This window comes from Tamandua tetradactyla, chromosome 9 (assembly GCF_023851605.1).
Source record: "Tamandua tetradactyla isolate mTamTet1 chromosome 9, mTamTet1.pri, whole genome shotgun sequence".
NCBI lineage: Eukaryota > Metazoa > Chordata > Mammalia > Pilosa > Myrmecophagidae > Tamandua > Tamandua tetradactyla.
Window position 1 is genome coordinate 405,920 of NC_135335.1, and position 24,476 is coordinate 430,395.

General features: G+C 48.0%; 1 protein-coding gene across 9 annotated transcripts in view; it reads left to right on the forward strand.

Moving 5' to 3' along the window:
- LRRC56 (leucine rich repeat containing 56) overlaps positions 1-24,476 on the forward strand; it is a 32,907-nt gene that overhangs the window by 7,184 nt on the left and 1,247 nt on the right. For 3 of the 9 annotated variants that reach the window (XM_077115251.1, XM_077115249.1, XM_077115247.1), the window contains exons 6-12: positions 21,925-22,021; positions 22,092-22,292; positions 22,803-22,986; positions 23,484-23,618; positions 23,692-23,756; positions 23,873-24,015; positions 24,212-24,324. In XM_077115251.1, the coding sequence (XP_076971366.1) occupies positions 21,925-22,021; positions 22,092-22,292; positions 22,803-22,986; positions 23,484-23,618; positions 23,692-23,756; positions 23,873-24,015; positions 24,212-24,324 (938 nt within the window). Of the gene's footprint in view, positions 1-21,924; positions 22,022-22,091; positions 22,293-22,321; positions 22,987-23,483; positions 23,619-23,691; positions 23,757-23,872; positions 24,325-24,476 lie in introns of those variants that run through there. The other 6 variants (XM_077115255.1, XM_077115254.1, XM_077115250.1 and 3 more) reach the window with 5 other exon arrangements.

Consider the following 24,476-nt stretch of genomic DNA (forward strand, 5'->3'; position numbering starts at 1 on the left):
TTGCTGCACAAAATTCAGTTCAACTTCATCACCTGAACGTCTGTCGCCACCAGGGACGTCAGCCTCTCGTCGCGGAACTGCTGGCTGGCTGTACGGCGCCTCTGCCCTCTTCTTGCTGATCTCTGCGAGCCCCTTGGGCATCCTGGGGCAGTGCAGACTTTGCGGGCTCCTCACCCACCCTCTTCTTTGCCTCGTCTGTTGTGTCCTCCACCAAATAGCAAGCCTTCATTTTGACTGGGTCAAATCCATCAATTCGTGTTTACGCGTTTGGGTTTTATTTAAGAAGTTCGCCCACACCCCCAAGGTCACAGAGATCTACTTTTCCTTCTTTTTCATTTGTGATCTCACTTTCCACGCTCGGGTCTTTAACCCAGCCATCTTCAGTATCGCCTCTGATTGTGTCCTGAGGTTGGGACCCGGCTTTATTTCTCAACATCTGGCGGGGCCGTCTTCCCACCACATGGGCGGCAGCTGTCTCCCGTGTGTCAGGTCGCAGGCGGAGCTGCCACCTTGGCGAGCACCGGTGCAGCTGCAGCCCTGTGTCGGCTCTGTGATCGCACTACTCTCCAAAAATACAGTAGCCCCACATTTGCTTTTCTTAGGATTGACCTACTGATACATGAGCATTTGCATCTGAACTTCACAGTTTGTTGAGTTTCACTCACAAACCTATTTGGAATTTTTATTGGAATTTCAAAAGACTGACATGCTGCTTTCTGGGTTTGTTAGGTGACACTTGTCCGTGGACAGGGTGTGTCCCTCCACCCTCCTTTCATGTATCCCTTTATATCTTCTCGTTAAGTTTTAAAATCCCCTCTGTAAAGTTTGTATCTGTTAGAATGCTTTCAGCTGCAAGTAACAGAAACCCAACTGAACGACAGGAAATTATTTATTCCTTCATTATCCACTAAACCAAACCGATTGCAAGACCGAGGCCGTAGCAGAGAGGTGATGGGACAGGAATTCTTCCAGGAAGGGCTGTCAGCAGCACAGCCTCACAGCGAGGGCCCCTCTGTCCCTGTGGTGGGTGCCTCACGGGGCCCGAGGGCTTCCGCAGCCTTAGACACCCCAGCAAGGCACGGTGGGATGGGGTGCACCCTGCCCCTGCCCTCAGGAGGAGGCAGCACCCCCGCTTCTTCCCACTTCCTGCACCGACGCAGCCGGGGCCTTCCCCGCACACCACACTGCCATGGGGGCCGCGTCGTACACCTGGGAGAGAGTCGCACACCTGGGGGAGAGTCGCACACCTGGGACACGCTCACACACTTGGGACAGGCTCGCACACCTGGGGGAGAGTTGCACACCTGGGACATGCTCACACACTTGGGACAGGCTCACACACCTGGGGGAGAGTCGCACACCTGGGACATGCTCACACACTTGGGACAGGCTCGCACACCTGGGAGAGAGTCGCACACCTGGGACACGCTCACACACTTGGAACAGGCTCGCACACCTGGGGGAGAGTCGCACACCTGGGACACGCTCACACACTTGGGACAGGCTCGCACACCTAGGAGAGAGTCGCACACCTGGGGGAGAGTCGCACACCTGGGACACGCTCACACACTTGGGACAGGCTCGCACACCTAGGAGAGAGTCGCACACCTGGGGGAGAGTCGCACACCTGGGACATGCTCACACACTTGGGACAGGCTCGCACACCTGGGGGAGAGTCGCACACCTGGAAAAGGGCTGCACACCTGGGACACAGTCTACACCTGGCACAGACCCTGTATAGTATTCTTGCAATCGTGGCTGAGGTCTTGTTTCCGTGGTGTTATTTGGTCAATTATTGCTAATATGGAGAAGCACTATTGATTTTAAGCAATTGGTCCGTTGTATCTGGCAATAGTGCATCTGTGTGTTATATTTAGTAATGCTGCAACACTCTCATGTTGTTTACCTTTGGGTTTCTGTATGGATCCCGTCATCAGAGTCCGGTGTGGCCTATGTCTTTTCCTTGTCTCAGGTGCTATGCTAAACAGAGCAGCGGCAGCAGCAGGCATCCTGGTTGGTTAGTCCTAACGGGGAGGTGGGGTGGCTGAGCCGTGCACCCTGAAACCCTGATCACCCTGACCCTCCTGTGCGTGGGAGTGCTCCTGCCCCGGACCTCTGGGTGTGGCTCCTCGGTGGAGGCAGGGCTGACCCTGGACGGTCCTCGGTCCTGTCACCAAAGGCCCTGCAGGGAGGGCCGGAGGGGGGTGGGGAGCTGCCAGGGCTGGACATCAGCAGGAGAGAAGGGGGAGGCAGGGGGAGGGGGGAGAGGTGGGGGAGGGAAGGGGGAGGGGAGGGGGAGGCCAGGAGAAAGGGGAAGAGGTGGGGGGAGGCGGGGGGACGCCGGGGGAGATGGGGGGAGAGGTGGGTGGAGGGGAGGGGGAGGGGGAGAGGGAGGGAGGCTGGGGGAGGCCAGGAGAGTCGGGGGGAGGAGGGGAGAGGTAGGGGGGGCCGGGGGAGATGGGGGGAGGTCCCGCATGCAAGAAAGGCCAGGACCGAGGGTCCCGGCACTGGCGCAGAGCCCCTGTCTTCAGGGAGAGCAGCGCCCAGGCAGTGCCCGCTGCCGGACTTCTCCTGGCCTAAAGACGGTGGCCCAGACCTTCCCCTGTGAGGAAGCCCACCCACTGCCTGGACGCGACTCGGCAGCCAGGAGACAGAAGCTGCGTGTCCAGGATTCTGCCCCCCGGGATGTCTGCTGCAGACCTGCCCCACTTGAACTCATCACAATGTGAAATTCCCCTTTTAGTCTGCTATTGTAGTGAACTCTATTGGTGGATTTTATTATGGCTATTCATCCTTGTAGTCCTGCAGTATTTTCTACTTGGTCATGACGCATCCTGCTGAAATCACTGCGATATTAAAACAGCATTTACTCAGCAGTGTTCACACCTGTTCCCATCGCTTCCTACTACTGTCCTTATCTGGTTTTGGAGTCAAACACTGACTCGTTAGATGTCTCTGCTTTTTTTATTTTCAATTTCTCTATTTTTTTAAACTTCTTGTACATTCGGAACAATATTGTAGAAGATAGAAATGATCTATTCCAGGATAATTAGAAGTCGCTCGTAAAACTGGCCCAGATGTGAGCTTCTTAAAATTCCTCTAATGGCAATTAGTCTCACCTCATTTTTATTTCTTTTGGTGCCAACTTTGTCTAAGTTTTCAAAGGTGCTGGTGTTCAGTGCGTACCTAATGGTCTTATTATTTTTAATTGCTACTGGATTGCTTTCTCTTGTTAAATTCTGTATATGTATTTGCACTGCTCCCTTTACCTGTATTCACTTTTGCCAGACGATGATCTGCCAGTGTGTAAAGAACTCACCCCAGGCTCTCCAACCCTTTGGTTTTCCCAGTTGCCCCATCTTATTATGTCCTTCCCTCTGTTCCCTTTACTTGTCATTGCTATACTTCTAGCTTCTTGAACTGAAGGCTTAGCCCACTTGTTCTAATACTGCTAGGTTTTTTACAACTATATTTAAATACCTAAATTTCATTTTGTGTACCCCTTTATGCGGGTTTCAGGACCTCATCTAACTACTGCATGACGTTCCGTCGTATGTATATACCACATTTTGTTGATCCACTCACCTGTGGATGGGCACCTGGGTTGTTCCCATCTCTTGGCGATTGTGAATAGTGCCGCCATGAACATCGGTGTGCAAATGTCTGTTTGCATCGCTGCCCTCAACTCTTCTGGGTTTGTACCGAGTATTGGTATTGCCAGGTTGTAGGGCAACTCGATATTTGGTTTTCTGAGGAATCGCCAAACTGATTTTCGCAGCAGCTTCGCCACTATGCCTTCCCACCAGTGGTGAGTGAGTGTCCCAGGGTCTCCAGGTCTTCTCTAATATTTGCAGTTTCCTGTGTGTTTAATAGCAGCCATTCTTATAGGTGTGAGGTGGTATCTCACGGTCGTCTTGATCTGCATTTCCCTTATAGCCGATGACGATGAGCAGCTCGTCACGTGCTTTTTAGCCATCTGTGTTTGTGCTTCAGAAAAGTGCCTATTCATTTCCTCTGCCCATTTTATAATTGGGTTGTTTGTTCCTTTATTGGTGAGCTGTATAATTTCTTTGTGTACACAGGATATCGAGCCTTTATCCAATATATGGTTTCCAAATATTCTCTCCCGTTGAGCTGCTGCCTCTTCGCCTTTTTGACAAAGTCCTTTGAGGCACAGAAGCTTTTGATTTTAATGAGCTCTCATTTATCTGTTTTTTCTTTCATTGCTTGTGCTTTGGGTGTAAATTTTAAGACACTACCTGCTATTACTAGATCTTAAGGATGTTTTCCTACGTTTTTTTCTAGAAGTTTAATGGTGCTGCTGGCTCTTACATTTAGGCCTTTAAATCCATTTTGAATTAATTTTTGTGTAGTGTGTAAGGCAGGGGTCCTTGTTCATTCCTTTGGCTGTTGATATCCAATTCTCTCGTGCCCATTTATTGAAAAGGCTATTTTGTCCCAATTCAGTGGATCTGGGGGCCTTATCAAAGATCGGTTGTCCGTGGATTTGGTGGTCTACCTCTGCACTCTCAATTTGATGCCATTGGTCAGTCCATCTGTCTTTGTGCCAGTCCCATGCTGTCTGACCACTGTGGCTTTATAGTAAACTTTAAAGTCAGAAAGTGTTAGTCTTCCTACTTTGCTCTTCTTTTTTGGGGATATCTCTAGCTATTTGAGGTTTCTCTCCCTTCCAAATAAATTTGGTAACCAGCTTTTCCAAGTCTTCAAAGTAGGTGCTAGAATTTTTATTGGTACTGCATTGAATCTGTAGACCAGTCTGGGTAGGATTGACATCTTAGCAATATTGAAACTTCCTGTCCATGAGCATGGAATGTCTTTCCATCTACTTAGGTCACTTTTTATTTCTTTTAGCAATCTTCTGTAGTTTCCTAGGTACAAGTCCTTGACACCCCTGGTGTTCTAGTTTGCTAGCTGCCAGAATGAACTATACCAGAAACAAAATGGCTTTTAAAAAGGGGAATTTAATGAGCTGCTAGTTTAGAGTTCTAAGGCCGAGAAAATGTCCCAATTAAAACAAGTCTATAGAAGTGTCCAATTTTAGGCATCCAGGGAAAGATACCTTGGTTCAAGAAGGCCAACGATGTTCAACATTTCTCTCTCACCTGGAAGGGCACATGGCGAACATGGTGGCATCTGCTGGCTTTCACGTGGCTCTACCAAAAAAAGAGACTCTCTCCAAAATGTTTCCTCTTTTAAAGGATTCCAGCAAGCAACTCCACCTTCAGTGGGTGGAGACACACCTCCATGGAAATCATCTAATCAAAAGTTACCACCCATAACTGGGTGGGTCACATCTTTATGGAAACAATCAAAATGCTCCCACCCGGCAATATTGAATGAGGATCAAAGGGCATAGCTTTTCTGGGGTCCACCACAGGTTTAGACCAGCACACCTGGTTAAGCTTATTCCTAGATATTTGATTCTTTTGGCTGCTATTTTGAATGGAAAATTTTTCTTTACTCATTTCCTCAACTAGGTCATTACCTGTGCCTAGAAACATTACCGATTTTTGTGCATTAATCGTGTATCCCACAACTTTGCTGAATTTGTTTATTAGCTCAAGTAGCTTTGTCGTAGGTTCTTCAGGGTTTTCCAGATATAGGATCATTTCTGCAAATGAAGGTTTTACTTCTTCCTTTCCTATTTGGATGCCTTTTATTTCTTTCTCCTGTCTCACTGCTCCAGCCAGGACTTCTAGTGCAATGCTGAACAAGAGTGGGGACAGTGGAAAGACTTGTGTGGTTCCTGATCATAGGAGGGATGTTTCAGTCTCTCACCATTGCGTCTGATGCTGGCTATGGGTTTTTCATTTATGCCCTTTATGATATTGAGGAAGTTTCCTTCGATTCCTAACTTCTGAAGTGTTTTTATCGGGAAAGAATGTTGAATTTTGTCAAATGCTTTTTCAGCATCAGTTGATATAATCATGCAATTTTTCCCTTTTGATTTGTTCATGTGCTGTATTATGTTGATTGATTTTCTTGTGCTGAACCACCCTTGCATTCTTGATATAAACCCCAGTTGGTTGTGGTGTATAATTCTTTTAATATGTTGTTAGATTCAATTTGCTAGGATTTTGTTGAGAATTTTTGCATCTATGTTCATTAGGGAGATTGGCCTGTTGTTTTCCTTTCTGTAGCGTCTTTATCCGGTTTTGGTATTAAAGTGATGTTAGCTTCATAAAATGAGTTAGGTAGAGTTCCTTCTTCCTCAAATTTCTGGAAGAGTTTTGGCAGGATTGGTGTTTGTTCTTTTTGGAATGTTTGATAAAATTCCCCTGTGAAGCCATCTGAACCTGAGCTTTTCTTTGTAGGAAGATTTTCGATGCCTAGTTGAATCTCTTTACTTGTGATTGGTTTGTTGAGATCTTCTATTTCTTCTGAGTCGGAGTAGCTTGTATGTTTCTGAGAAATTGCCCATTTCATCTAAGTTGTCTAGTTTATTGGCATATAGTTGCTCATAGAATCCTCTTATGATTTTTAAAATTCCTTCAGGATCCAGGGTAATGACCCCTCTCTCATTTCTGATTGTATTTGCATCCTGTCTCGGTTTTTCTTTGTCAGCCTATCTAGGGGTCCATCGATTTTATTGATTTTCTCAAAGTACCACTTTTGGTTTTGTTGATTCTATTTTTTTTTATTGTCCAGTTTCTTTATTTCCGTTTTAATCTTTGTTCTTTCTCTTGTCTTTGCTTTGGGGTTAGATTGCTTGTCTTTCTTTAATTTCTCCAGGTGAGCAGCTGAGTCTTAGAGTTTTGCTGCTGCTTCCCCCCTCCCCCTCCCCCTCCTCCTCACCCCTCCCCCTCCTCCTCCCTTCTTTTTGTGTGTGTGGGGAGGCACAGGGTCCGGGATTGAAGGCAGGTATTCTAACCACTCTTCTTTTTTAATTTAGGCACTTAGGGCAATATATTTTCCTCTCAGCACTGCCTTTGCCACATCCCAAGAGTTCTGATAGGTTTTATTCTCATTTTCATTTCGTCTCCAGATATTTACTGATTTCTTTAGCAGTTTTGTTTTTGACCCACTGGTTATTTAAGAGTTGTTTTAATCTCCATATATTGGTGAAAGTTATGATTCTTTGGTGATTATTAATTTCCACCTTCATTCTATTATGGTCAGAGAAAGTGCTTTGGATAATTTCAATCTTATTAAATTTATAAACACCTATTTTGTGTCCCAGCATACGCTCTATCTATCCTGGAGAACATTCCATGAGCACCAGAGATTGTATATCCTGGTGTTTGGGGGTATAATGATCTCTCTCTGCATATATCTATTAGGTCTGATTCATTTATCCCGTTGTTGAGGTTCTCTGTTTCCTTGTTGACCTTCTGTCTGGTGGTTCTGGTATAGAGGAGAGTGGTGTATTGAAGTCTCCACTGTTACTTCTGATATGTCTACAGCTCCCTTCAGTTTCGCTAATGTTTGCCTCATGTATTTTGGATCTTCTTGATTGGGAAAATAAACATTTATGATTATTTCCTCTTGGTAAATTGTCCCTTTTATTAATATGTAGTATCCTTCTTTGTCTCTTATGATGTCTTTACATTTAAAGTCTGTTTTGTCTGATATTAGTATAGCTACCTCTTCTTTCTTTTGATTACAGCTTGCATAGAACAATTGTTTCCATCCTTTCACTTTCAGTCTACTTGTGTCCTTGGGTCTACGACACGTATCTAGTAAACAGCATATAGGCGGATCCATATTTTATAATCCATTCTGCCAACCTGCATCTTTTCATTGGTGAGTTTAGTCCATTAATGTTCAAAGTTATTACTGTAAAAGCAATCCTTGAATATACCCTCTTATCCTTTGGTTTTTATTTATCAGATCTATATATTATTTACCCTTTCTCTCTCTGTATCCTCTAAGTTACCGTTACTGGTACTCTTCACTCTGTGCTCTCTGCCCTCTCCTTTCTCTTTTTTCTTTCCAGCGGACAGGGCTCCCTTTAGTATTTCTTATAGGGCGGGGCTCTTTTCTTTGTTTGTCCTTGAAGATTTTAATCTCCTCAATTTTGAAGGATACCTTGGCTGGGTAAAGAATTATTGGCTGAGGGTGGGCCACGGTGGCTCAGCAGGCAAGAATGCTTGCCTGCCACACCAGAGGACCCAGGTTCAATTCCCGGTCCCTACCCATGTAAAAAAAAAAATTATTGACTGAAAGCCCTTCTCCATCTGGGTCTTAAATATGTCATTCCACTGCCTTCCTGCCTCAGTTGGCCTCACCGAAACTAAATGTGACATCTTTAGGGCGGGCCACGGTGGTGCAGTGGCAGAGTTCTCGCCTGCCACGCCGGAGACCTGGGTTCCATTCCCGGTGCCTGTCCATGGGGAAAAGAAAAAGACATCTTTAAAAGGTCCTATTTAGAATGCGTTCACACCGACAGGAAGGGTTAAAGCCAAGAGCGGGTTTTCTGGGTGCACATCCAGCCTCCCACAGAGGTGGCCGGAGATGCCCACCTGCAGCCCGAGAGGGCCTGTGGCCTGGGGAGACGGACTTACTGACCCTGAAGCATGTACTAAGAAAACCAGCAGACTTCAAGATAAGGATAAAATTTTGAAACAGGCAGGAAATGAGGTCATCACCTTTTTTTTTACAAAAGGAAAATTTTGCATACATTTCCCCGCATTTTAATCATTTTAAGTAGACAATTTGCTAGCGTTAAGTATATTGTCAATTCTGTGTAGCTTTCAGTACTACTTCCAAACTATTTCAACGCCCTAAACCAGAACTCACTCTCACCTAGCAGTCACTCCTCTCCCCACCTGCCACTGCTGGCAGCACTGCTCTGCTTTCTGCCTCTAGGAATTTGCTTCTTCTAAGTGTCTCCTACAGGAGGAATCACACAATATTTGTCTGTTCTAGTTTGCTAGCTGACAGAATGCAACACACCAGAGATGGATTGGCTTTTTTTTGGGGGGTGCATTCCAAATTTTACTCATTCATATGACTTTTTTTTTATTAATTAAAAAAAATTAACTAACACAACATTTAGAAGTCATTCCATTCTACATATGCAATCAGTAATTCTTAATATCATCACATAGATGTATGATCATCATTTCTTAGTACATTCGCATCGATTTAGAAAAAGAAATAGCAAGACAACAGAAAAAGAAATAAAATGATAATATAGAGAAAAAATAAAAATAAAAAATACAAAAAATATATATAAAAACAAACAAAAAAAAACTATAGCTCAGATGCAGCTTCATTCAGTGTTTTAACATGATTACTTTACAATTAGGTAGTATTGTGCTGTCCATTTCTGAGTTTTTGTATCTAGTCCTGTTGCACAGTCTGTGTCCCTTCAGCTCCAATTACCCATTATCTTACCCTGTTTCTAACTCCTGCTGGTCTCTGTTACCAATGACATATTCCAAGTTTATTCTCGAATGTCGGTTCACATCAGTGGGACCATACAGTATTTGTCCTTTAGTTTTTGGCTAGACTCACTCAGCATAATGTTCTCTAGGTCCATCCATGTTATTACATGCTTCATAAGTTTATTCTGTCTTAAAGCTGCATAGTATTCCATCGTATGTATATACCACAGTTTGTTTAGCCACTCGTCTGTTGATGGACATTTTGGCTGTTTCCATCTCTTTGCAATTGTAGATAACGCTGCTATAAACATTGGTGTGCAAATGTCCGTTTGTGTCTTTGCCCTTAAGTCCTTTGAATAGATACCTAGCAATGGTATTGCTGGGTCATATGGCAATTCTATATTCAGTTTTTTGAGGAACCGCCAAACTGCCTTCCACAGTGGTTGCACCATTTGACATTCCCACCAACAGTGGATAAGTGTGCCTCTTTCTCCACATCCTCTCCAGCACTTGTCATTTTCTGTTTTGTTGATAATGGTCATTCTGGGGGGTGTGAGATGATATCTCATTGTGGTTTTGATTTGCATTTCTCTAATGGCCAGGGACATTGAGCATCTCTTCATGTGCCTTTTGGCCATTTGTATTTCCTCTTCTGAGAGGTGTCTATTCAAGTCTTTTTCCCATTTTGTAATTGGGTTGGCTGTCTTTTTGTTGTTGAGTTGAACAATCTCTTTATAAATTCTGGATACTAGACCTTTATCTGGTATGTCGTTTCCAAATATTGTCTCCCATTGTGTAGGCTGTCTTTCTACTTTCTTGATGAAGTTCTTTGATGCACAAAAGTGTTTAATTTTGAGGAGCTCCCATTTATTTATTTCTTTCTTCAGTGCTCTTGCTTTAGATTTAAGGTCCATAAAACCGCCTCCAATTGTAAGTTTCATAAGATATCTCCCTACATTTTCCTCTAACTGTTTTATGGTCTTAGACCTAATGTTTAGATCTTTGATCCATTTTGAGTTAACTTTTGTATAGGGTGTGAGATACAGGTCCTCTTTCATTCTTTTGCATATGGATATCCAGTTCTCTCAGCACCATTTATTGAAGAGACTGTTCTGTCCCAGGTGAGTTGGCTTGACTGCCTTATCAAAGATCAAATGTCCATAGATGAGAGGGTCTATATCTGAGCACTCTGTTCGATTCCATCGGTCAATATATCTGTCTTTATGCCAATACCATGCTGTTTTGACCACTGTGGCTTCATAATATGCCTTAAAGTCCGGCAGCGTGAGACCTCCAGCTTCGTTTTTTTTCCTCAAGATACTTTTAGCAATTCGGGGCACCCTGCCCTTCCAGATAAATTTGCTTATTGGTTTTTCTATTTCCGAAAAATAAGTTGTTTGGATTTTGATTGGTATTGCATTGAATCTGTAAATCAATTTAGGTAGGATTGACATCTTAACTATATTTAGTCTTCCAATCCATGAACACGGTATGCCCTTCCATCTATTTAGGTCTTCTGTGATTTCTTTTAACAGTTTTTTGTAGTTTTCTTTATATAGGTTTTTTGTCTCTTTAGTTAAATTTATTCCTAGGTATTTTATTCTTTTAGTTGCAATTGTAAATGGGATTCGTTTCTTGATTTCCCCCTCAGCTTGTTCATTACTAGTGTATAGAAATGCTATAGATTTTTGAATGTTGATCTTGTAACCTGCTACTTTGCTGTACTCACTTATTAGCTCTAAGTAGTTTTGTTGTGGATTTTTCCGGGTTTTCGACGTATAGTATCATATCGTCTGCAAACAGTGATAGTTTTACTTCTTCCTTTCCAATTTTGATGCCTTGTATTTCTTTTTCTTGTCTAATTGCTCTGGCTAGAACTTCCAACACAATGTTGAATAATAGTGGTGATGGTGGACATCCTTGTCTTGTTCCTGATCTTAGGGGGAAAGTTTTCAATTTTTCCCCATTGAGGATGATATTAGCTGTGGGTTTTTCATATATTCCCTCTATCATTTTAAGGAAGTTCCCTTGTATTCCTATCCTTTGAAGTGTTTTCAACAGGAAAGGATGTTGAATCTTGTCAAATACCTTCTCTGCAGATGGATTGGCTTTTAATAAAAGGGGATTTATTTTGTTGGTTCTTCAGAGGAAAGGCTAACTTTCCACTGAGGTTCTTTCTTACATGGAAGGCACAGAATGGTCTCTGCTGGTCTTCTCTCCAGGCCCCTGGGTTCCAACAACTTTCCCCGGGGTGACTTCTTTCTGCAACTCCAAAGGCCTGGGCTGAGCTGCAAGTGCTGAGATGAGGAATGCTGAGCTGCTAGGCTGTGCTACATTGCGTTCTCTCATTTAAGCACCAGCCAGTTAAGTCAAACGTCACTCATTGCAGCAGACAGGCCAGCGCTTGCCCAATCAGATAAACAGGTACCACAACCTGGCCAAGTTGACATGTGTCCCTAACCATGATAGTCCACCCCTTGTCAACTTGGCACCTATATATATATATATATATATTGCCTTAAACCATACTTAATTTCCAAATGAAAACAAATAAGCACACATTTTTTCTTTTACCTGACAATACTCAACTGTCCTGCATATAACTGGAAATACATTACATCTCTCCAGAATAGGGTGCAAATCCTTGGGCAACATTCATTCTTAAACTTGATATCTTACAACTTAAATAGTGTAACATGAACAAAACAGCATTACAGTCCTCGTTTCTGTAACTGATCACGTGGTCGAAGTTCATATTTATCACTACCTTCTTCCACTACCCATTCCATGTTTCCTTTACCCTCAGCAAGCACTTCAGTTGGCCATGGTTCTTTGCCTGGTGGGGTGACCCAAACCTTTATTCCTGAAGTCTCAGAGTCATTAGTACTCCTGCCTGGATTGTGTTGTTGCAGTTTTCCATTGATTTTCATCACAGGACATGGTAGAACTAGTAAACGCCCTAGGGGATCTCCTATATTCCAAGAAAACTCTTCTTTACCTCCATTGTGTAGTTGCAGTCCTACTTCCTTCTGATAGTCAGGGTCAATTACCCCAGACAATAATGTAATCCCCTTCTTGGTGTGTTGATCCAGAGGCATAAGTAGCCCAAAGTGGCCAGGTGGCAATCGTAACTTCCAGTTCAGTGGTATCACTGTTGTTTCTCCTGGAGGAAGCCCACCCCGTTTTGGAACTAAAACCTGTAGACCAGCAGAACTCAGGGTAGCAGGGACAGGGGGCAAAAATTTTCCTAGTGGATCACTAGGGGTAATAGTGAGCGGCACCACACCCATTTCCACCCCTTGGTTCCTGGACCCATGGATCCTGCTATGGGAGAAAGAGCACCATACAGCGGATGCTGATTCAGAGCATACACAGCTTCCTGGAGAACATTACCCCAGCCTTTCAAGTTTTTGCCACCTAGTTGGCACCGTAATTGAGTTTTCAAAAGGCCAGTCCACCGTTCTATCAATCCAGCTGCTTCTGGATGATGGGGAACATGGTAAGACCGGAGAATTCCATGAGCATGTGCCCATTCCCGTACTTCATTTGCTGTGAAGTGTGTTCCTTGATCCGAAGCAATGCTATGTGGAATACCATGACGATGGATAAGGCATTCTGTAAGCCCACAGACGGCAGTTTGGGCAGAAGCATTGCGTGCAGGGAAAGGAAACCCATATCCAGAGTATGTGTCTATTCCAGTTAGAACAAATCGCTGCCCCTTCCATGAAGGGAGTGGTCCAGTGTAATCAACCTGCCACCATGTAGCTGGCTGGTCACCTCGGGGAATGGTGCCATATCGGAGGCTGAGTGTGGGTCTCTGTTGCTGGCAGATTGGACACTCAGCAGTGGCTGTAGCCAGGTCAGCCTTGGTGAGTGGAAGTCCATGCTGCTGAGCTCATGCATAACCTCCATCCCTACCACCATGACCACTTTGTTCATGAGCCCATTGGGCAATAACAGGAGTTGCTGGGGAAAGAGGCTGACTTGTATCCACAGAATGGGTCATCTTATCCACTTGATTATTAAAACCTTCCTCTGCTGAAGTCACCCTCTGGTGTGCATTCACATGGGACACAAATATCTTCATGTTTTTAGCCCACTCAGAAAGGTCTATCCACATACTTCTTCCCCAGACCTCTAGGAATTTGCTTCTTCTAAGTGTCTCCTACAGGAGGAATCACACAATATTTGTCCTTCTGCATCTGGCTTCTTTCCCTTGACATGCTATCCTCAAGGCCCTGTGAGCCCTGCTCATAGCTGGCAACACTTCATTGAATGGAGAGAGCATGTTTCGTTCTACAGGTGGGCCTCGAAGGGCTTCCCTCTTTTGGCCACCGGGAATAAGGCTGCAGGGCACATTGGCTTGCAGAGAGCCATCCAAATCCCTGCTTCCAGGTCTCTGCGACAGGCACCTCGGGCTGGAATTCCCAGGTCATATAGTGACTGTGTTAGTTCTCAGAAGAATAGCCAAACTGTTCTCCACTGCAGCTGTACTATTTTACATTCCGCCGACAACGAACATGGGTTCCCATTTCTCTGAACCCTCACCAACACCTCATATGGTCCGTTTAAACAAATAATAGCCATTTTAGTGGCTGAGAAGTGATATCTCATTGTAGTTTCAATTTGCATTTCTCTAGTGGTTGAGGTGTTGAGCCCCTTTTCATATACTTATTGGGCATTTGAATATGTTCTTTGGAGAATTGTCTATCCAAATCCATGGCCCATTTTTTAATTGGGTTGTTTGGCTTTTGTTGTTGAGTTGTAGGAGTTCTTAATATATTCGAGATATCAAACTTTTATCAGCTATATTCCGAATATTTTCTTTTATTTTGCAGGTTTTCTTTTCATTTTCTTGTTAATGTCCTTTGATGCACAAAAGCTTTTCATTTTAAAGAAGTCCTATTTATCTATTTTTTCTCTTTTTTTGCTTCTGCTTTTAGTTGTGAAATAAAAAATTCCATTGCCTATTACAATGGTCTTGAAATATTTCCCTATGTTTTCTTGCAAGAGTTTTCGGTCATTGATCCATTTTTTATTAGTTTTTGCATGTGAGGAGGGGTAGGGGTTTGCAGCCACCTTTTGCATGTGGATTTCTGCTGGTCCCAGCACCTTTGTGTGAGCTGGTTTTTCCCCCACTGAATGGACCTGGGCACCCTTGTGAAATTAACTGGCCATAGATGTGTCTCTGGAGTCTCAATTCTGTTCTCTGTGTCTATGTATCTACCCTTATGCCAGCACCACACTGTTTTAATTATTATAGCTTTGTAGTAAGTTTTCAAATCAGGAAGCATGGCTCCTCAAACTTTGTTCTTATTTTTCAAGATTTTTTTTTGGCTATTTGGGGCCCCCTTGCAATTCCATATGAATTTGAGTACAAGCTTTTCATTTCTGCCCAAAAAGGGGCTGGTCGATTGGATAGGGATTATATTAAATTTATAGATCACTTTAGGCAGTGCTGTCATCTTAACAATTTAAGTCTTCCAGTTCATGAACGCGGAGTCTCTTTTCTGCCATTAGGTTAATTCCTTCCAGCAATGCTCTGTAGTTTTTAGGGTACAAATCTTTCATTTCCTTGGTTAAGTTCATTCCTAGGTATTTCATTCTTTTTGATGCTATCGTAAATTGAATTGGGTTTTTTTGGTTTCCTTTTCAGATTGGTCATTACTGGTGTTTGGGAATCCAACAGACTCTTTTTTATTGTAGAAATAACACATATATACAAAAAAAAGCACTACATTTCAAAGTACACCACAACAATTAGTTATAGCACAAATTTTCAGAGTTTGATATGGGTTACAGTTCCAAAATTTTAGTTTTTTTTTCTTTCTAGCTGCTCCAAGAAACTGGAGACTAAAAGAAATCTCAATATAATTATTCAGCCATCATACTCATTTGTTAAGTCCATTTTCTCTGCTATAACTCTTCCCTCTCTTTTTATCTTTCTCCCAGTCTTTAGGGGTGTTTGGGCTCTACCCATTCTAACTTTTTCTAACTTTTTTTTGGAAAGGGCTGTCGATAATATGGGATAGGGGGTGGAACTAGTTGATGTTCTGGAGAGGCTGGGCTAGCTTTCAGCACTTCTCTGGCCCAGGGACCCATCTGGAGGTTGTAGGTTTCTGGAAAGTTACTCTCGTGCCTGGAACCTTTGTATGGTCTCAGATAGAGCCCCGGGTGTTACTTAGGGTTGGCAGGAACGGTTTTGGTGGGATTTGGTAAACCATGTAAAAAGTAATTCTCAGTTGAAACTTCTGTAAGAGCAGCCTCCAGAGCAGCCTTGTGACCCCATTGGAACTCTCTCAGCCTGGATTGCTTTGAAGAAACTGTTGGTAGAAATATGGATGCTAAATGTTTTTCCAGTGAGGCTTTAGACAGAAATAACAAATGTGTCATTGTAAACTGGACAGAAGGTGACTCTTGTTTTAAAGTGGCAGAGAATTTGGCAAAATTGGCCAGTGCATTTGGGTGTAAGGGAGAACTTGCAGGTGATGATTTGGGTACTTAGCTGAGGAAACTTCCAAACTGAATGTGAAAATTGCAGAGCTGGCGGCTCCTTGAAGCTTATAGTAAAAATGTGAGAGGAAAGACATAGGTTGAGAATTGAACTCTTGCATTCAAAGAAAACAGATACTGATTGTCTGGAAAATTCTGGGCTTTCAGAAAGTGAGACTGCAGCGAACAGGGCCCCGGGTGAGGATTTAACTATACATGGAACCAGTCAGCTGTTTCAGGAAAAGCCAGGATTGGAGACGGAGGTATCCAGAAAGGATCTGTGGAAGGTCCTACTGTCTGATGGTTATGATCCCTACATACTCCCTAGAGAACCAACAAGAGTGTTGCAAGATCTTTATAAACAGAACCACTGCCGGTCTGGACTAAAAGGGACAGAAAAGGGACAAACTGGAGGAAAAATGACCTGAGAGCAGAACCATAGAAGCTAAGTTCTGGAGCCAAGAAACCATGGTCCAGGGGAGCAGACACACCCACACATGTGGTGGTGAGTTTGCCCCAGAAGCAGAGGGCAGGCCTTCCACTTCATTGCTCAGGGAGAGTTTTCCACCACAGGCCTTGGAGAGGGTGGAGCCCATAAAATAGGGATTAGGGGGAGCATGGTTGCCACCCCATTGTTCTACAGGGGTTGAGCTCATGCCCCAGAGATGGCAGAGAGCCCAAGCACTGCCCTGAAGCTTGGAGAGGGTCAAGTCGAGAGGACTGTGGTCTCCCCAATGCATCCCAATGTTGCAATGTTTCTTGGACAGACAGCAAGGCCACTGCATAGGCCCTTGGAAAGGGTGGGACTGCTGCTTTCTAAATTCCCAAGGGAAAACGAGTCTCACAATGGAGTGTGCACTGCAGATTTTCTAAACTGTTTGGGTTCAGTGACCCCTGTTTTCCTTTCGGTTTCTCCCTCAGGCAATGGAAACATGTATCCTATGATTGTTGCTCCTTTGTATATTAGAAAACAGATCATTTTTTCTGAGTTTCACAGGTCAACAGCCAGAGAATTTTTGCCTTAGGACAGACATGCCTGTAACTGACTTTGATGAGATTTTGTACTGTTTTTTACTCGGCATTGTATTTGTATTGTAACTGAAATATTTTGGGGATATTGCTAGGGAGTGAATGCATTTTGTAACTACTAAGAACATGTCTTTTGGGAGTCCAGAGGATGGTGGGATATGCTAGCCTGAAATTGTGATGCACCCCATAAGCCGTGCTCCTGGGGCAGTGTTGTTGGGTGGAACCTCTTGACTAGATTGTTTCCATGGAGATGTGACACGTCTAATTGTGGGGCTGACCTTTTGATTAGATAGACACATGACTCTGTCCATTCAAGGTGGGTTTTTTACTGGAGTCCCTTAAAAGGAGAAACATTTTGGAATAAGCTCAGAGTCAACATGGATGCAGACATCTGGAGATGCAGAGCCCAGCAGATGTTGCCACGAGCCTCCCCATGAGATGCTAAGCAAACCAGAACCCAGGGTTGTGTCCCAGAGGATCTCAGTGAAGGACCCCAGGTGCCTGGAGAGGAAAGCACTGGAATCAGAAGCTGGAAGCAATGAACCCGGAGCAAGACCCCACATGCCAGCCACATGCCTTCCCAGCTGACAGAGAAATCCAGGATTCATTCGGCCTTTCTTCACAGTCAAGGTATCGTTCTCTGTCTGGATGCCTTAGTTTGGACATTTTTATGGCCTTAGAACTGTCAACTTGTAATTTAATAAAACCCCTTTATAAAGGCTGCTCCTTTTCTGTTATATTGCATTCTGGCAGTTTTAGCAACCTAAAACATACCCCCAGTTTCATCCCTGGTTTTAATATTTATGTTCTCTCTTTTCTTTGTCAGTATGGCACATTGTTAGTGATTCAGGTTACATCTTTATACACTGTCTGCCCATTAATATAGATTTATAATTTTTTTTTACACATTTGCTGTTAAGTTATATAGGGGACAAAAGCAGGAACAAACCAAAAATACAACAGTACAGGATTTTTATTAACTATATAGATACCTTTTTGGCATTCTTTATTTCCTCACGGCTTTGAGTTGCTGTTTGGTCCTTTTATTTCAGCCTGAACGACTCCCTTTATCATTTCTTGTAGGGCAGGTCGTCTGGCAATGAATTCTTTCCACTTTTGTTTATCTGTAAATGTCTTAATTTCTCCTTCATTTTTGGAGGATAGTTTAGGCAGATATTCTTGCGTGACAGGTTTTTATCTAAGGACTTTAAATGTGTCTGTTCTAGTTTGCTAGCTGCCAGAATGCAACACACCAGAGACGGATTGGCTTTCGATAAAAGAGGATTTATTTAATTAACATATAGTTCTTCAGAGGAAAGGCAGCTAACTTTCAGCTGAGGTTCTTTCTCATGTGGGAAGACACAGGGTGATCTCTGCTGGCCTTCTCTCCAGGCCTCTGGGTTCCAACAACTTTCCCCGGGGTGATTCCTTTCTGCATCTCCAAAGGCCTGGACTGAGCTGCGAGTGCTGAGATGAGGTATGCTGAGCTGCTTGGGCTGTGCCACATTGAGTCTCTCATTTAAGCTTCCAGCCAATTAAATCAAACATCATTCATTGCAGCAGGCACGCCTCCTAGCCGACTGCAGATGTCATGAGCAACAGATGAGGTTCACATGCCTTTGGCTCATGTCCACAGCAACAAAGCTAGGCATCTTCACCTGGCCAAGTTGACACCTGAACCTGAATACCACAGTGTCATCGCACTGTGTTCTGCCTCCATAGTCGTGAGAAACCCACTGCTAATCTCATTGGGGTCCCCTGTGTGGGACAAGTCACGTCTCTCCCACTGCTTTCAAAATCCTCTCTTTGGAGCTTGTCAGTTTTGCTATACTGTGCCCTGGTGTAGATCTCTCTGAGTCTCTCCTGCTTGGAGTTCTCTGGGCTTCCTGGATGGGTATATTCCTGTTTTCCATCAGACTCGGGAGGTTTCTGGCTATATTCCTTCAAATCCCTTTTCTGCCCCTTTCTCTCTCGTGTCCTGCACTCCAGTGGTGCAGATGTTGTTGGCGCCCTTGGTGGGTCCCCAGGTGCCTCGGGCTCTGCTCGTTTCCTCTCTGCACCTCACGCTGGATAATCTCTGTGGTCGGGTCCTTTCTTCTGCCTCTTCACATCTGCTGGCTCCACCTGATGAGCTTTTCATTCCAGTTACTGAGCTTCCCAGTCCAAAATTGTTTCCTTTTTGTAATTTCCATCTCTTTATTTTGTTCTGGCATGTCTGTAATTTCCTTTAGTTCTTTGTAAATGATTCCTTTAGCGCTCTGAACTATTTAAGACAATTGATGTGAAGCTTTGACTGGCGGTTCCAGGATATGAGCTTCCTCGGGGAGGTTTCTGGCAAATACATTCTTTCCTGTGGACGGGCAATATTTTCCTGGTTCTTTTTGCATTTCACCATTTTTTGTTGGGAACTGGACATTCTGAATATTAAGCCGTGACTCTGGACGTCTGGTTTCCACTCCTCTGGGATCGGCAGGGTTTTGTTGTCATTGTTGAGGCTGAAGTTGTTCATCTGTGACTTCCAAACTGTTGTTGCTCCTAAATGGGGAAAGGAAGCAGAAAAGACAGAAGAAATGGTGCTGCCTCCTTAGGTATTCTCGGCCGCTCTTCCCTGAGGGTCTCTGGAATAGTGGCCGCCCTGAGACCCGGCCCCCCAGCGACCTGAAGAGGCTGATCGAAAGCAGTGACCAGCAGTCAGACCACACGCACCACAGGTTCTGGACGGAGGCCTGGGTCCTTCCAGCCACCCTGCCCCGAGAGCCGCCCCAGGAGCCAGGCTGCAGCCCCCAGGGCCGCCCGCCCCATGGCTGGGGACGGGGGTGGACGAGGTCCATGGTGTTGACTGCAGCTCACCAGCCCCTTCCTCCCATCCCTCCCTGACCACTGCTCCATGGTCCACTGGGCCCCAGAGTCCAGCAGTGGACACACAGTTCCTGCCAGCTCAGTGGTTTGGGTGGAGGGACGGATTCCTGGGGCTTCCTACTCTGCCATCTTCCCTCCGTCCTCCTCCCAGTCACCTTTTCAGGAGGGAAGAAGTGAGGCTCCCCTTAGACTTCTCCACAGAGCAAAGCCAGAAGGCTGAAGCGGAGCCTCAGAGCCCAGGGGAAAGGTGTGGGCCAAGGACTATACCCCAGCCAAATGCTGGTGCGGACCGGCACACATTTCAACGTGTCTAGAGATCAAGGAAAATGGTTTCCATTTAGTTGACTCAAATTTCCACATATGAAGATATGATTGGAAAAGCCACTGGAGACAGTGGACTGAAGGACAAAGATTAAAGCAAGCCTGGAGATTAAAATGGCAGAATAAAGCTTAGAACTCAATAGGCAGGTTATACAGTAGGCGAGATATAACCAAAGGAAGAATCTGTGAACTGGAAAATAGGGCCCAACGTGCAGAAATCTGAGTTAGTCGAGGAAAGTTGAAAAGGAAAGGGGATGGGTGCAGGAGTGGCTCGGTGGTGGAACGGTCACTGCTATGTGGAAGACCCGGGTTCAATTCTTGGCCCATGTACCACCCCAAAAAATAGATAAGGGGTGAAGTGAGAAAACAAGCCTTTCACCGTCAGAAGAAAGAACAGTCCGAGCAGGAGGAAGGTCCTGGGGCGTGAAATGCACGTGTCCTTCGGGAATGCAGGGAGGCCCGTATGGCTGGAGTGCTTTGTGCAGTGCAGGTGCAGTGGGACGGTGTGTCACACGGGGAAATGCCGGACCCTCACGGCCCCAGCGACCCATCCCCACCAAAGCAGCTGGTTCACCCCCCTGCTCACCTGGGACACCCTCCGTCTGGGCATCCAGGCAGCATTTTGGAGCCTCATTTCAAAATCTGAATGCCCCTGAAGCTACTGACAAGATGCATCTATGTGATGATATTAAGAATTACTGATTGTGTATGTAGAATGGAATGATTTCTAAATGTTGTGTTAGTTAAGTTTTTTAATTAATAAAAAAAATTAAAAAACAAGATGAAATATTACGAGACCCTTAGCATGCAGGGAAAAGGTGAAAACACACCAAAAGGATCCCAGAGGACAGAGGAGCTATGCAGGAAGGAGGGGACTTCCCCAAAGCGTCACTTACTATTCCCGGAGATATGGAAGAAGGCATGGTTTCTTTGCATCTACAAAAGAAAATAGGATGCTATGAAAAAGGATGAGGGAGCCATGAAGAATTCTTGCAAATTAAAAATAAGATCGCCAATATAGAAACATTAAGAACAGGTTGAGAAGATAAAGGAAGCAGAAGAAAGGTGGGGACATGGAAATGGGAGAGAAGGTGGGAGAATGAGGGCCTGTCAGAGCACCAATGCCTGGGCAGCGGGAGCTCCAGAACGTGAGAGCAGAAAGGGCATGGGGAGGAAAATGCGGGAGAAATGGCATACAAGAACATCCCTGAAGCAAAGACCACTGTTGGGCAGATCGACGTACATGGGGTGGGGGTGGGGGGGCCCTGCTCCTGTCAGCAGGCCTGGGACCACCCCCCCACTGAGAGGGTCCTGAGTCCCCAGAGCGGCAGGCCCAGAGGGGCTCAGGGCTCAGTTGTTCCAGGGTGGGGAGGGGTCCAGGGCGGAGGCAGGGATTGGCCGCTGCACAGGAGGAGGGGTCAGGCAGTGGCAGCTGGGCTGGTGCTTGCTGGCCGTGGTTTTCTCTGTGGAAGGGTGTCAGCCCCCCACAAGAGACCACAGGGTGGGGGGGGAGGGAGGGGAAGGGGGAGGGAAGGGAGAGGGAGGGGGAGGGGGAGGGAACACAGGCCCAGCGTCCTGAGCAAACCCCCCGGGATGGGCCTGCTCGCCCATCTCCACTGCTCTGGGGGCAGCAGCCGGGGCTGGATGGGGCAGCCCAGCGGGAGGGCAGTGTGTCGCGGCCAGGCCCTTGGGGTCCGCAAAGGGGGCAGGCGTGCTACTGCTTGGGTGTGAGGAGCTGCCCGTGCCTGGGGAAAGAAGGAGCCCCTCCCACCTGGAACCCCCGCGGCCCTTGTCCCTCTGCTCCTGGAGGGGTGGGGGCCGCAGGCACAGCCCGGAGCCCAGGGCCGCACTGACCCAGCCCTGCTGTTCGTAGGGACCTGGGCACCTCGCTGGGCTGCCTGCGGGTGCTGTGGCTGGCTCGCTGCGGCCTGGCTGACCTGGACGGCGTGGGATCCTTCCCGGCCCTGAAGGTGGGTCGGCGGGCCCCTGGGAGGTTGGGCACAAGGCCGGGCCCTGGCTGAAGCCCCCTGGCTGCCCCAGGAGCTCTATGTCTCCTACAACCACGTCTCGGACCTGAGCCCGCTGTGCCTGCTGGAGCAGCTGGAGGTGCTGGACCTGGAGGGCAACTGTGTGGGGGAGCTGGAGCAGGTGCGCTACCTGCAGCTGTGCCCACGGCTGGCCACGCTCACCCTGGAGGGCAACCTGGTGTGCCTGTGCCCCGGCCCCGGCGGCCCCCGCGAGGTGCGTGGGTGGGTGTCGCGCCCCGGGACCTGCCCTGGGCTCTTCCTGCCTCCCAGGCACAGCCCCTTCTTTGTCCTCAGAGCCCAGCAGCCCAGATGCCCATGGGCCCCTGTGCACACGACCTCTTGGCCGTCCGCCCCACGGGAACTGTGTGCACACACACACGCACATGCACACACATGCATGCACACACAAGCACACACACGCACGCACGCACACACGCACCCTCAGGGCTCCCACTTCCACCAGTTGCCTGCTGCTCGGTGGCCGCAGGCTGGGGCACTGTCCAGTGTCCAGCAGCACAGCCCCACAGGCCACAGGGCACCCCCGCCCCCCACCATCCTTGGCCCTGAGCCCCGAGAGGGAGCTCACACATCCTGTGTGGGTGAGGGACCAGCGCATCTGAGAGGGACCCAGCCAACGCCCCAAAGGGTGGGGGAGGAGCCACAGGTCAGCATCTGCCTGTGTGGCCCGCTGGACCCAGGCCCCCCAACCCCCACACCCCCGCAGGCGCCCCAGGCCTACGACTACCGGGCGGAGGTGCAGAAGCTCGTCCCACAGCTGCAGGTCCTGGACGACGTGCCCACCTCCTGCACGCACCCGCCGGCCGCCGGGAAGCTGACCCAGGACGGGCTCCTGGTGACGCGGGCCATCAGGGACAGCAGTGCACTGGGCGGCCTGGTCGCGGGGCCGGGTAATGGAGCACCCCTGGCCCGGAGCCTCTCTTGTGGGTCAAGCAACTCTTTCCTAGAAAAGCCCTCCAGGTCCCCCGGGAGAGGGCTCCAGGCCCCTGGGGAGAGGGCTCCAGGCCCCCCCGGAGAGGGCTCCAGGCCCCCCCGGAGAGGGCTCCAGGCCCCTGGGGAGAGGGCTCCAGGCCCCCCCGGGAGAGGGCTCCAGGCCCCTGGGGAGAGGGCTCCAGGCCCCCCCGGGAGAGGGCTCCAGTCCCCTGGGGAGAGGGCTCCAGGCCCCCCGGGGAGAGGGCTCCAGGCCCCCCGGGAGAGGGCTCCAGGCCCCTGGGGAGAGGGCTCCAGGCCCCCAGGGAGAAGGTTGCTCCTGCCCCGGTTGCGGTCTCTCAGCAGAGGGGACAAGTCTGAAGCGGGGGGCCTTTCTGGAAGCAGACGAGTCCAGATGCCACCAGGTGTCATGGCCTTGGACACAGCTGCAGGCCTGGATGACCAGCTCTGTCTTCAGCAGGTTGTCCCCACGGAGCACCCCAGCGGCAGCACCACGTGGTGCTGTCCCCACCCGAGGCCCAGCCACTCTCCCCGGGGGGGCTGCTCCCCAAGGACTGGGCGCCCAAGGACGACGGCAGCAGCCTCACCCATGGTGAGTGGCCCTCCTCGGCCGGCCGCGACCCTGCAGCCCCCAGCCCCACACTGCCAGCCGCTCCCTTCCACAGGCGTGGGCCGCGTTCTTTGCGGGAACCCCACCAGAGGCCTCCGGGAGCGCAGGGACCCAGGCCAGGTACAGCCGCCCATGACACCCGCGTCCAGCCGCAGGCCTGGTCCAGCCCTTGGGCCGTGGCCTGCAGCCCCAAGTCTCCCGCACTCGCTGCTGCTGAGTGAGCTCTTCCCTCCCAGGCCTTGGAGCCCCCGCGGCCGCTGCCCCTCCACGGGCCTGAAGACTGTGCCGCCCGTGCCCCCAGACCAGGGCCGGACCCTGCCGACAACTGCAGCCTCCGGGTCTTGTCCGAACCTTGGGCCTGGCGGGACCTGCGCCTGCAGTGGGTCCCGCTCCCCGGCCCGGCCCCGTGAGGCGGGGGAGGGCAGAGGTCTTGTAGCCAAGGGGACACTGGTCCCAGCGTGGCCTTCGAGGAGCCCGAGGGGACCCCCGGAGCCTCACATTTGCTTGGATGGTAGCGGGGGAGGGGGGTGGTGCAGGGCTCCTCCCTCCCACCCACTGCAGCCCCTCCCCTGCAGGCCGCTGGTGTCCTGGCCAGCGGGGGCTGCAGCCCTACAGAGCCCACAGAGGGGCCCTGGAAACCCAGAGGGCAAGAGCGAGCCTGAGACCCGCCTCCTCCGCCTGGCCCCAGGTAGAGCCCACCCCAGCCCCAGTGCCCTGAGTGCCCCCAACACCCCAACCTGGGGGGACCAGCACGCGTCAGCTCAGCCCCGTGGGGCAGGGAGGTCAGGTCTGGGGCTGGGGGCGTCGCCACTGAGGGAGGGTGCAGCGAGGCCCCAGCAA